Genomic DNA, 13,160 nt, shown 5'->3' with positions numbered 1-13,160 from the left:
TGAGCTTTCTTACGAGCTTTTATTTATGTTATACTAGCTGCCCCGGCGAAGGCGGCGAACTTCGTACCGCCTAACAGTCGATTCTTTTTCAGGCAATTTTTGAAATTTTTCTTTCCCATAGAACCATCCTCGTACTTCAAGGAATATAATAAAAAAAAGAATTAGCGAAATCGGTTCAGCTGCTCTCGAGATTTGCGATCAGCAACACATTCAGCGATTCATTTTTTTTTATATATAGAGAAGATTTAATTTATCATAAGAGAGCCCTCATCATCATCATCAACCGATAGACGTCCACTGCTGGACATAGGTCTCTTGTAGGGACTCCCATACACCACGCTCTTGCGCCACCGTCATCCAGCGGGCTCCCTGCGACTCGTTTGTGACATGAAATTTAAAACTTACTTGCAAAACTGTATGACGTCTTTGAGTTGTTTTTTGGCACTGGTTTTCTCTTTTTTGGCACGGGATAGCAGTGGCAGGTTTTCCGACTCGTGTTCTTCCACTGTGAACAAAAAGCGACTCTAGTTATGACGCTATAAAGTGCAGTGCAGCTTGCACAGCGCTGCAGTATAGATATAAACGCCTCTCTTTAATTATTCCAATATATTTTTTTTTCTCTGTGTATTTCGGATGTTGGCAAACCATAAAAATAAATCAAAATATATAAAACGAAAAAGTGACTGACTGACTGATCTATCAACGCACAGCTCAAACTACGGGACGGATCAGGCTGAAATTTGGTATGCAGATAGCTATTATGACTAAAACATCCGCTAAGAAAGGATTTTTAAAAATTCAACTCAAAGGTGGTGAAATCGGGGTTTTGATTTATTTTTTAATTTTTTTTAATAATGTGACTTATGTGATTTTTGAAATGACCGATTCAATTGTAGAACTGATAAAAATTTAAATGTTTAAAATTAATTAAAAAATTTAACTGAAATGAACATTTTTTGGTTGCTTTATTGCTAATATATTATGTATGCATTTTTAGATTTTTTTCTCGCTTGGTGTAAAATACTCGCATTACTAACCTGGGCCGTCGACTAAGTCACTTTCGTCGTGTTGTAGGGCTCCGTTGCCGGCCACGAACTGTAGGGCTCTGCGTTTTTCGGCGGGTGGGCCGTCATCCGACGGTATTTCTGGCACCACTGGAAATTGAATAGATAAATTATTGTGACGCTAAATCTTTTGGCAGTAGAGTAGGAACTAGCCACGGCCGAAGCCTCCCAGGATTATCGAATAATTTTCCTTCTTGGTTTTAACGTTAAAAACATCAAAGAGAAATCATCCCGAGCGTAGCGAGCGTGATTTCTATTTAGAAAAAGTACATAGATAATCCTTGGCTAATTACTCACCAGTATGATGGTTGATCCCGTTCTCTGGCTCGGTAACCTGCGCGGGTGGAGTCGGCTCGGCGAGCGGCTCGTCGAGCTTATCGTGCTCTTTGTCAGGCGTGGGGGCTCGCGTCGGTTCCTCTGCCGTTGTGGACGTAGATGCATGTGAGGCCGTTGGACTGTAAGGAAAACCTTTATTAAATACTAGCTTATGCTCGCGACTTCGTCCGCGTGGACTACACAATCAAACACCAGGTTGAATTTTTAAAAATCCTTTCTTAGCGGATGCCGAATTTCAGCCCGATCCGTCCAGTAGTTTGAGCTATGCGTTGATAGATCAATTAGTCAGTCAGTCAGTCACCTTTTCCTTTTATATATTTTTAGAAAGCCGGTCAAGTGCGAGTGGTCACTATGAGAGGAGACCCGTGTTCTGTAGTTATCCGACTATGGGTTGATCATCATCACCATCATCGTCATCATCAACTGATAGACGTCCACTACTGGACATAGGTCTCTTGTAGGGACTTCCACACGCCACGGTCTTGCACCGCCTAAATCCAACGGCACCCTACGACTCGTCTGATGTCGTCCGTCCACCTAGTGGGGGGTCTCTGCGTCTTCCGGTGCGAGGTCGCCATTTGAAAGAAAGAAAGAAAAACGTTTATTTTTTAAGGCTGTACCACACATTACCAGCTAGACCTGGTTAGGTTAGGTTATCCCGGCGCCTCTTATACTTGAGTAGTAAAGTCAAAAGACCTCAAGTAGAAGAAGCGCCGGAATAAACCATGTCATGTGTGGCACAACCCGAAAAAAAAGGTCCCTACTCAGCATAAATGCCATATGTCTTGCACAAGTACAAAAACATACAGCGCTGGTTTTCAGTAGGAACCCTGATTTAGGAACCCATTTCAGCACCTTGGGACCCCATGAGTTGATCATGATGATGATATTACGAATACAGTTCTTGCTCGCTTATCAACTTACCTGGGCACCATAGTAGCGTCTATGTCGGTGCTGTCTTTGCTCGTGTCCACAGTCTTTTTCTCTCGCTTGGTGTTCTTCCGAGGTTTCTTGGGAGGCGCTCGGGAGATGCACTGAGAACAGTACCATTTGCCGCGCGGCATCTATGACAAAGACCAAAAAACATAATATTTAAATGAAAGAGTAAGAAATATCATATTTTACTGGACACAGAGACTAGACTAGTTCCAAATCCACTCAAAAAATGATGATTTTCAATTATTCATTGCTAACCATACAAATAACCAGGATCATTGATCGATAGGTCTCATAAGTCTGAGGTCAGAGTCACTGAGACACTCAAACTTACAACGATGTTACTAGATGGCGCCACCGTGAAACCTGAATCGCGCTAACGAAGTGTCAACTTCGAAAGACTATAATATGTACACAAATTCTAGGCCCCGAGTATGCTACCCGCTCGGAGGAAGATTTTACTATTGTACTTAATGGTCAAGCTAATCAGGGATGAGACATACTTGCTAAATTCAATACCAGGGCTTCCAAGTAAGAGTACGTAAAAATACCAGGGTCTAAAACCAGGTTTTAAAATACTTTAAAGTATTAAAAGCATAGAAAATCGGACCGTATTTTCATATGTATTAGGTGCACAATCCTATTTGTGATGAAAGACTTGCAAGTTCGAAGCCCCGGCCCTTCTCATAACCCTTACTTTTGGCTTTGCCGTAGTCAGGTAAAAAATACGTTGAAGGTCGAAGTCTTTTTATGGCATATGAAATCGATCCGTGTTGTCATACATATAAAGTCCACAATCCTATTTGTGAGAAATACTTGCAAGTTCGAAGTTTTTTACTGCATAGAAAATTGGACCGTGTTTACATAAATTTAAGGTGCACAATCCTATTTGTCAAGAAAGACTTGCAAGTTCGAAGCCCCGGCCGTTCTCATAACCCTTACTTTTGGCTTTGCCGTAGTCAGGTAAAAAATACGTTGAAGGTCGAAATCTTTTTATGACATATGAAATCGATCCGTGTCATCATACATATAAAGTCCACATTCCTATTTGTGGAAAATACTTGCAAAAATACTTGCATAGAAATTCGGTCCGTGTTTTCATATGTATAAGGAGCACAATCCTATTTGTGAAGAATTACTTGCAAGTAAATTCCACCCGCACCAGGGCGCCCTACTTCCAAGCAAAGCCCTGGTTTTAAAACCTGGTAGCGTAAATACGTCTCATCCCTAAAGCTAATGACCACAGATAATAGCGACCTCCTTGCCAAATCTTATCGAAGTCTGTTTAGTGTATCTTTTATTTTTAAATTTACTATATTTATAATATTAGTATGGACGGACGCGTGCTATGATAGGCGGAGATATTTTCACGCCATTCAAAAGTTAGACTTCTGCGCAGGTACATCGGTATAACTTATAGAATAGAATAGAATGTTTTTTTATTCATGTAAACTTTTTAAAAGTGCTTATGAATAGTCAAGTAGTTTTAATTTACCACTGGTTCGGAATGCCGTTCCTACCGAAAAGAACCAGCAAGAAACTCGGCGGTTGCTCTTTTTAATTTACAATTTACAATGTTATTATACCGTACTATACAAGCCATTAAATACATTAGGTACATAAAAATGGTAGTACTGTATAGGAGTATTGAAATACCTTATGCAATGGCGGGTAATGGCAGTCCAGATGAAAGGCCCGAACACACAAAGCGCAGGGCAAGGCGCGCCCTCGCGCGGCGCCGCCGCACACTATGCACACTCGCTCCCTCCCGCCGCCTCGCGCTTTGTTCACACACTCCCAACAGTACCTGAAATCAGTACACTTATTATTAATGCGAAAATTGTTTCTTGGTTTGTTGGTTTGTCCTTCAATAACGTCGCAACGGTGCAACGGATTGACGTGATTTTATGCATGCAGTACCCTTATTATAAATGCGAAAGTGTGTTTGTTTATTGGTTTGTTGGTTTGTCCTTCAATCACGTCGCATCAGAGCAACGGATCGACGTGATTTTTTGCATGGATATAGTTAAAGACCTGGGGAGTGACATAGGCCACTCGGGAAATCAAAGAGTTCCAACGGGATTTTTAAAAATCCCGCGAAGTCGTGGGCATCAGCTATAGGCAAACCGCTGTAAGCTTGACCCTTCTCGTCGTCTGCGGGACGCGGGGCGCGGCGCCGCTCAACCAATCAGTTAGTCTGCCGCTGTTCGTAACTGATGTCTGATTGGTTGAGCGCGCTCTCGCCCCGCATCCCGCAGACGTTCAGAAGGGTCAAGTTACAGCGGTTTACCTATAGTTAATAATAGCTAACACAAAAATTCTTACCAATCCCCCTCGGGTATCTTCTCCATCCGTGGCTTGAAGCAGTAGGTATGGTACCCTTTGTCGCATCCGTCACACAGCAACAACTGATCTTCGTTGTCGCCGCATAAACAAAACTGGCAGTTCTGCAACAATTAAACATACTCAAAAACGACCATTTAGCTAAGCAGCAACCATTTACAGTGTGAGTGTTGCGACAAGGCCCTCTTGGCACTTGAATGACATTGACAGGGGGGCGCTGTTGTTTGGACGCTTAGAATATTCAAACAAGAACAAAGGCAACACTTGACAGCAACGTTAGTTCTGATTTTCGCCACGCCCCAAGGTAGCCTTGTCGCACTGTAACTGGTTTGTCAGACTCTATATACGTACAGCTTTCATGATGCTCTTGTCCCAGGCTATGGCGGACTCCAGAGCTTGCAGTAGCATGGCCAACTGTGCTGAGGTGTTGCAGCGGGACACCGCCTCGCGCCACGTCGCTAAGCCGCGGGCTATGCCCTTGTTGTCATCTGAGAACAAAAATAATTGAATTTTGAATTTAAACACCGTAACGAGTTTCCTACGCTTCTGCACTAGGAAAATCCTGTATTTCGGAAGGATAATTACAAGGAAATATGTATTTGACATATGTAAGGAAATATGAAGGCTGGATGAGGAAGGCTAAGGACCGGGTGTGGTGGCGCTCTTTAGGGAAGGCCTATGTCCAACAGTGGACGTCCACAGGCTGATGATGATGTATTTGACGGCAGCGCCGTCATTTGTTGTGAATAGATTGCGCATTGAACATTACGTCATGCTTCCCACCGCCGACTTTGAGACAATAAAATGGCAGGCGCGGTGCGAAGCAGAGGATTATCCGTGTGGCTTTTGCCGAGGGCACTTCTCAGTAGATACTGTGTGTGTCGTACTGTGTTATTGTTATTGGCATATTTTATTGTTGTTGTTACCTGTATGGTTTCTGTTGTTAGAGGTACAAGGAGGTGGTGTGCTAGGTTAGCTGGTTGGTCTGGGACCGGTATGGGGATGGAGGAGCCGGTCTAGGTAGGGACCTAGTTAGCATTGTCTAAGTCATTGACGTTGTTGTCATGACTCATTATTATTGACGGTAGGTATAGTTGAGGGTAGTTGGTGTTATCTCTCGTAGTAGTGCGAGATTATTGTTAGTACGCCCACGAAGGCTCGGTTAATCTAATATGTGATCCTGACTTATCCGTCTTGGTCATTGTCATCATTATCTTCATTTTGGCTTTCAGTCTTTCCTACATATTTTTGAATATAATTTGGATTTTCCATTATGTTTTACTTGCCGATACACGCAAGTTACTACTACCACTTTAATAAGTCACTAGTTTATGCTCGCGACTCCATCCGCGTGGACCACACAAAATTCAAACCCCTATTTCACTCCCTTATTGGTTAAAGTTTCAAAATCCTTTCTTAGCGGATGCTTACGTCATAACAGCTATCTGCATGCCAAATTTCAGCTCGATCCGTCCAGTAGTTTGAGCTGTGCGTTGATAGATCAGTCAGTCACCTTTTCCTTTCATATATTTAGATACAGACCTTATTGCTTGACGTTAAGATTTTTAACACAAGAATAACAGAGGCTTGTGCTATCTCGCTCCTAAGACCTAATTCGATCTTACAAAACATGGCGTGTAGGCAACAACCAATAGCAGACGGACACGCGCCATGATTGGCTGAGATAACTTCGCGCCATTCAAAAATAAGATTTCTGCTCAGGTACAATATGAGCCATTATGAACGTGCGAACTGAGTCATGAATCTTTTTTTTTAACAGAACTCTGACTCGCCCTTACAAGCCTTATGGAACTGGAACCTGTTCTGTGAAACAGTTAAAAAAAAAAAGGAATTGTCATTAGTCGATAACAGGTTATAAAGAGCAAGGGAGAGGTTAGCTACCTGCATCCGATCGTCACCCCTTTATCGATGACCATTTGTGCGGCATTCTCACATGATCGTTATGATTTGTGATACAGTTCGCACGTTCATACTGGCTCAACTATAATATTATTACTTTTGGTTTCACTGGGAGTGTCATGATGAGGTGACGTGGAGGGCGCGTTGCCGTGCTCGCCTTGCAGCACGGCGCCCAGGGTAGCCTCTGTCGTGCTGTGAAACAATACTTTATTAACAAGATGGCGGTAATAGAGACCTACCCAGTGCTTCGCTAACTCAGTGTCTAACACTGAATGATAGCCACCGAGCTCATTTGACATTTATTTTTAATCCATTGAAGGTTTTCTACGAAAAATATTTTGATATTTTTCAATGAAGTAGCACTGTAGAACCAAACAATGTCAAAAAAGCTCGGTGGCTATCATTCAGTGTTGGACACAGAGTTAGTGAATCAGTCCGCGGAATCGCGCTTGTCTTTCATACCTAATATAACATTTTCATTCAGTATTCACCACAAACCAACTAGCTACCATAAATCAAAATAACATATAAAAGGAACAATCCTAATCCTAATAATCCATACTAATATTATAAATGTGAAAGTGTGTCTGTCTGTCTGTTAGCTTTTTACGGCTCAACCGTTCAACCGATTTTGACGAAATTTGGTACAGCGATAGCTTGCATCCCGGGGAAGGACATTTGAAAACCTAATTTCACGCGGACGAAGTCGCGGGCATCAGCTAGTCTATATATATAAAAGGAGAAGGTGACTGACTGACTGATCTATCAACGCACAGCACAAACTACTGGACGGTTTGGGCTGAAATTTGGCATGCAGATAGCTATTATGACGTAGGCATCCGCTAAGAAAGGGTTTTTGAAAATTCAGCTCCTAAGGGGGTTAAATAGGGGTTTGAAATTTTGTAGTCCACGCGGACGAAGTCGCGAGCATAACCTAGTCGTCTTATATTACACTAGCTTATTCCCGCGACTACGTCCGCGCGGACTACACAAATTTCAGACCCCTATTCTACCCCCTTAGAGGTTGAATTTTAAAAATCCTTTAGCGGATGCCTACGTCATAATAGCTATCTGCATGCCAAATTTCAGCCAGATTCGTCCAGTAGTTTGAGCTGTGCGCTGATAGATCAGTCAGTCAGTCAGTCACCTTTTCCTTTTATATAGTTAAGATGTTTCGTCAGTGCAAACCTCACACTATGGATCAAGGACAAAATCTAAACTTATTGTTCCTTTGTAAGTCAATAAAATAAAATAACTATAAACATAAATAGGTATATCACACCACCCTTTACTAATACTTTTATTCTATTCTATATATAAAACCGTCGACCGAAATAATTCGTGCAAATAAATTATCATTCTTAAAATTTCCTAATAATATTATATACTTATAAATAAATATTTTCCTCAAAAACACAAACACAATATATTGCCTAAGCTTTGCCTACATCTGAGCGACCAAATGCAACATAAAGTAAAAAATAATCCAAAAAAATAAAACCAATGAAATGAAAATACAATATAACTTAAAACATATGTACATATAAAAAAAACTTGCAAATACTTTTTATTACGTTTTCGGTTATATAATTTACATAATGGTTTTCAAAAATTACCAAATTTTTAATCAAATTATAATAAACTTGAAATCGATATTTTTTTTTGTAATTAGCTTGCGGCACGCCTTTCTCAGGGTTCCGTACCCCGAGGGTCCCATTGGGACCCTATTACTAAGCCTCCGCTGTCCACCCGTCCGTCCGTCCGTCTGTTAGAGTGCTGTATCTCGAGAATCGTAATAGATAGAGTTGAAATTTTCACAGAATGTGCATTTCTATTGCCGCTATAACTATCATCAATCAATACTTATAATAAAACTGTAACAGGTCAAATTCTGTACATTGAAGATATTTTGAAAATTTTTTTTCGAGGGCACTCTATAATCGATACTGAACCCAAAACTGTAATTTTTTCATTTTTGTCTGTCTGTCTGTCTGTCTGTCTGTCTGTCTGTCTGTCTGTCTGTCTGTCTGTCTGTCTGTCTGTCTGTATCACGGCCGCGCATCACGCTGAAACTACTGAATGGATTCCAATGAAACTTGGTACGATTTGAGGTCATACTATGAGGAAGAATATAGGATACTTTTTATCCCGAAATTCGGCATGGTTCCCGTAGGAGAGGGGACGAAAGTTAAAATGTATACTGAGTTGTAATTCATTAACGCGTAGTCCGATTTCATTCATTCTTTTTTTGTTAGAAAGGGGATATTTTAAAGATTGTTCCGTAAATATTTCAAGGTCATCGGTTTTTAACCGACTGTCAAAAAGGAGGTGGTTCTTTTTTCTACATCGATTTTTTCGAGGTTTCTGGCCCGATTTGCAAATTTTTTTTTAAATCAACAAAAAAAGTTTACGTCGTGGTCACATAAAAAATTCTGGATTCAACTCCTTAATCCTGATGCTGCAGGGTTACTGCCCGCCTGGGTTATCAAGATTCAGGAAGTGTTCATAGTGAATTCATATTGTAGGTACCAAGCAACGACTTTATTCTCAGACTTCAAGTCTCAACTCCTCAACCCTGATGATGTAGGGTACAGCACTCCTAAACTATAATGTTTCAGGAACTGCGGATGATGCAAAATTATTTTAGGTACCAAGCATAGGCTACATCACTGAACTTCGGATCCTAACTCCTCAATCCTGATGCTGCAAAGTACTGAAGTCCTAAATCGTGGGGATTTTAGAATTTCTGATAGTGAATTGATATTTTAAAAAAAATTAAAAAATTTGAATCGACTGTTAGGCGAAACGAAGTTCGCAGGGTCAGCTAGTAAAAAAATAAAAGCGTTATTTCTTGTACAATAGTACGGAACCCTTAGTGTACGAGTCGGACTTTTTTTGTTCTAAAGTTGTTTTTCCGTAAAAAGAAAGCATTCGAAACTACGAGTTATAAAAAATTAAAATATCCCAACACCCTGTATTATATTTATCGTTTCTAAAAAAAAAAACACACTTTGGTCACGCAGTCGTACGCTAAGCTTTACCTCTGTGTTATAGGGTCTTCCAAAATGGGTGTCCTACTATTGAATCTGAAAACAAATATACCAATATCAATCATAGCATAAAGTTTCTTTCATAAATTCTTAACATACACATTCAGTATATCACGACACGATTTTTTTATGAAACACATACAAAAAAAACATATAAAATAACAATTTCGAAAAAAGGACATCCTCATGGAAGACCCTTTCCGTGTTTGTTCCAAAAGTTTGTGTCAATGGGGATCCACAGGCAAAACAGATCTTAGAGGGCGCCACAAGAGGTCCGGTTTAATGTCAAAATCAACATTTGTTTTATTGTTTGCTAGCTTTGCTAATATTTGTATCGATACAATGTATTATTTCGTGAATTATTTAAAGATGCATGATACCTGGAAGCTCGTACAATTAAAATTATGGTGTTTGACAGATCAGAGGTGCGATTGCGTAAAAAAGAACCATGAAAATGGTAATCATTTCATGACTTAAACGGACGATTTCAGCTGTCAAACGACAATTTCGAATTGTGTAAGGTGTTCATATTTGTTTAGCCATTACATGGTTCTCATCAAAGCCATGATGGTTATATTAGACCATTGAGTGAATGATTTGATAAGATTTGACAGCTAAGTCCGATTGCGTAACTTTTTTGAGGCCATTGCTTATGTCAAATAATAACTGTGACTCGATACCTATGACAATGGTCTTAATATAGGTTTTAAATATAATTATCTAACTTTTTTAAGCCAATTCCTACTCCACCGCGGTAAATTTTGTACCTTTTTAATCGACTACGGCAAAGCCGAAGGCTCAACAGTGCACTGACTGATTAACACAGCTCTTTATCAAAAAGTGTTTTAAAACAAAAATTTACGTTATTATTGCAATAAAAGGTACTTAATAATTCATTGCATACCTAAGTACCTAGCTAAACTACAACTAGTGATAATAATTTAGTGATGCTCCATGCTAGAAAACCACCAGGTATCGACGCCTCTCAATCCGGCTGGTCACCCTGAGAGGTTAGACCAATAACCTTCAGTGTAAATACAGTTCATAGGTGTTTTGATTGACTAGGTAGGTACCGTATGTTAAATGGACACAGAAAACACCTAAAGGAGGCCTCACACCCTAGGGCCTAGGGTGTACTGCACAGCTAAACGGTATCTACCTAGGTATCTACTCGATACAAATTAGCATTTAAGTAATTTGTTCACTGATTACCTTAGAAAAGAACTCGACTGATTACAGACAGATTGTTTTAAGTTTAAATTGGCTTAGGTATAATTATGTTGTAGGTACTTATGTATGTACCTACCTACTCAAATCTAATAGGTACCTGAGTTTTGTAGGTAATTAAATTTTTGTTTGTTTATTTAATGTAGTATTTTATGTTATGTAAAATAGCTTACTTTATTATAAACATTAAATGGTTTAATGGTATAAAATTTAACTCCTTACGCGCCATTTTAACTTTATGTGTCAAATTTCATGTCCACACTTTGAGGTGAAAGTTGACTCATAGAGTTAAAATGGTGCGTGAGGAGTCATTTTGTATAGACTATACCTAACTACCTACTTAAAACATCATCATGATCAACTCATAGCCGGCTCACCACGGAGCACAGGTTTCCTCTCAGTATGAGAAGAGTCTGGCCATAGTCCACTACGCTGGCCAACTGCGGATTGGCAGACACAACCTTACATACCTACATTTTTATTATTAAAAGAACCTACTTCCTTGGATACAATATCAATAATATAAGTTAGTAAAAATGAATTGTTTATTTGCATTCTACACTACACTAGACAAGTACCTACATAAGAATGAATATTATTTACAACTTTTAATTTGATCATTTATTCAACAATTTAATTTACCTTGGTTTCCATATTCCAGTCAAAAAGAATGAAAATAGCTACTTACATCTTTTATTATTTAATAGAATGTTATAAGGACCTACCCAACTATCTACTATCATTTAAGAAAAAACATTGTCAAAGACTAAAATTCTAGAATGTTATACTTAAAGGAAAGTAGCTACCTAATAGGTACTTATATTTTTTATATAGAAATACTGAAGATAAAATAAACGAGAAAGAGAAGTATGCATTATTACTACATATTATAGCAAAAATATACTTACTAATAAGTAAAAGTAGGTAGGTACATTTATGTTAAAATATTTAGGAAATAGTAATGTAACAGGTTTCAAGGGCAATGTTATTAAGTACCTACCAATAATAATGATAAAGCATTTTTTATTTATGTTATTAATGAATGTACTGTACTAGTTATACCTATCTACTACCTAGGTAGGTAGGAACGATACCTAGGTACTTATTAAAACTTTATTAAGTATTTTTAAGTTCAGTAAATAAAGGGCTTTAATATTATTATTATTACGGCAAAGCAAAAAGGTAAGGATATGATTTTAGCAGTCTTTGTACCTAGATGTTTGTATTTAAGTACTTATGTTCCTAAACTACTGAGCCGATTTTGATAAATGTGGTCTCAATCGATTCGTTAGTACAATATTAAGTAGGTACCTATGCAATTAATTCTGTTTATTTGGCCATGCCAGTTTAATTAGTTAGGTAGGAACCTAGTTACAGTTTTATTTAATTAATTGCTATGTTTTAGTAAGTAAGTTTTCTGTTTCATCATAGGTTTAAACCGTGTAAATATTTGGTGAGTGTTTTTTGCAATTAAATCTATTCATTTCATACATTGGAGAGAGTTTTACTTAGTTGATTAGACCCCAGGGTAGCTATATTTAGGTACCTATCTACTTACCTATTTCTTAAGAGTAGGTACCTAGCTGTTTAACTTTTTACTTTATCTTGTTAAGTACCTACCTAATTGTAATTGTGAAATTAGCTCACCCATACATGCTGAGAATGGGAATGAGGAGTTCCCAGCTGCCGAAAGCCCCTGCCACATCCCAGAAGGGGAATTTGTGGACAATTACAGGCTATCTTTGCCACTGTTCCAGCAACTTGTCGACGAACTCACACCCATACTTGCAGTCAAGGCAGAGATCTACACGTATCTCTACAGAGTTCAAAGTATTGGTCTTATTATAAATACTATCTGTCCCGGCTGTACTAACTAAACGCTAAAATATTGGTCTTATATTATAGTAGGTAGGTACGTATTGATGAAAATAAGAAAAATTAGGATAGAATAGTCATGTCTGCCAAGAAAACCTAAGTATAGGGTACTTCCCGTTGACCTAAAATCATGAAATTTGGCAGGTAGGTAGGTCTTATACTACAAGTAAAGGAAAAAATCCAGAAACCATGAAATTTGTGGTTATGATTCTAGGTCAACGGGAAGTACCCTGTAGGTTTTGATTCCCTTTTCTTGATAGACACAACAGACATACAATGAAGTGATCCTGTAAGGGTTCCTTTTTAAGGTTCTGTACCTCAAAAGGAAAAACAGAATCCTTATAGGATTACTTTGTTGTCTGTCTGTCAAGAAACTTACAGGGTACTTCCCGTTGACCTAGAATCATAA

The 13,160-nt window shown here is 38.9% G+C and overlaps 1 protein-coding gene across 1 annotated transcript in view; it reads right to left on the bottom strand.

Moving 5' to 3' along the window:
- Nucleotides 1–13,160, bottom strand: part of LOC117994771 (bromodomain adjacent to zinc finger domain protein 2B-like) — a 111,659-nt gene that overhangs the window by 8,913 nt on the left and 89,586 nt on the right. Inside the window, exons 43-51 of the mRNA XM_069508028.1 lie at nucleotides 9,641–9,685; nucleotides 6,697–6,791; nucleotides 5,031–5,167; nucleotides 4,662–4,783; nucleotides 3,993–4,143; nucleotides 2,325–2,464; nucleotides 1,362–1,519; nucleotides 1,038–1,154; nucleotides 406–505 (exon numbers count right to left, since the gene is read on the bottom strand). Coding sequence (XP_069364129.1) covers nucleotides 406–505; nucleotides 1,038–1,154; nucleotides 1,362–1,519; nucleotides 2,325–2,464; nucleotides 3,993–4,143; nucleotides 4,662–4,783; nucleotides 5,031–5,167; nucleotides 6,697–6,791; nucleotides 9,641–9,685 — 1,065 coding nt within the window. The remainder of the gene's footprint in view (nucleotides 1–405; nucleotides 506–1,037; nucleotides 1,155–1,361; nucleotides 1,520–2,324; nucleotides 2,465–3,992; nucleotides 4,144–4,661; nucleotides 4,784–5,030; nucleotides 5,168–6,696; nucleotides 6,792–9,640; nucleotides 9,686–13,160) is intronic.

Source organism: Maniola hyperantus, chromosome 27, assembly GCF_902806685.2.
Source record: "Maniola hyperantus chromosome 27, iAphHyp1.2, whole genome shotgun sequence".
Classification (NCBI taxonomy): domain Eukaryota; kingdom Metazoa; phylum Arthropoda; class Insecta; order Lepidoptera; family Nymphalidae; genus Maniola; species Maniola hyperantus.
This window is presented reverse-complemented; position numbering and strand designations above follow the sequence as displayed.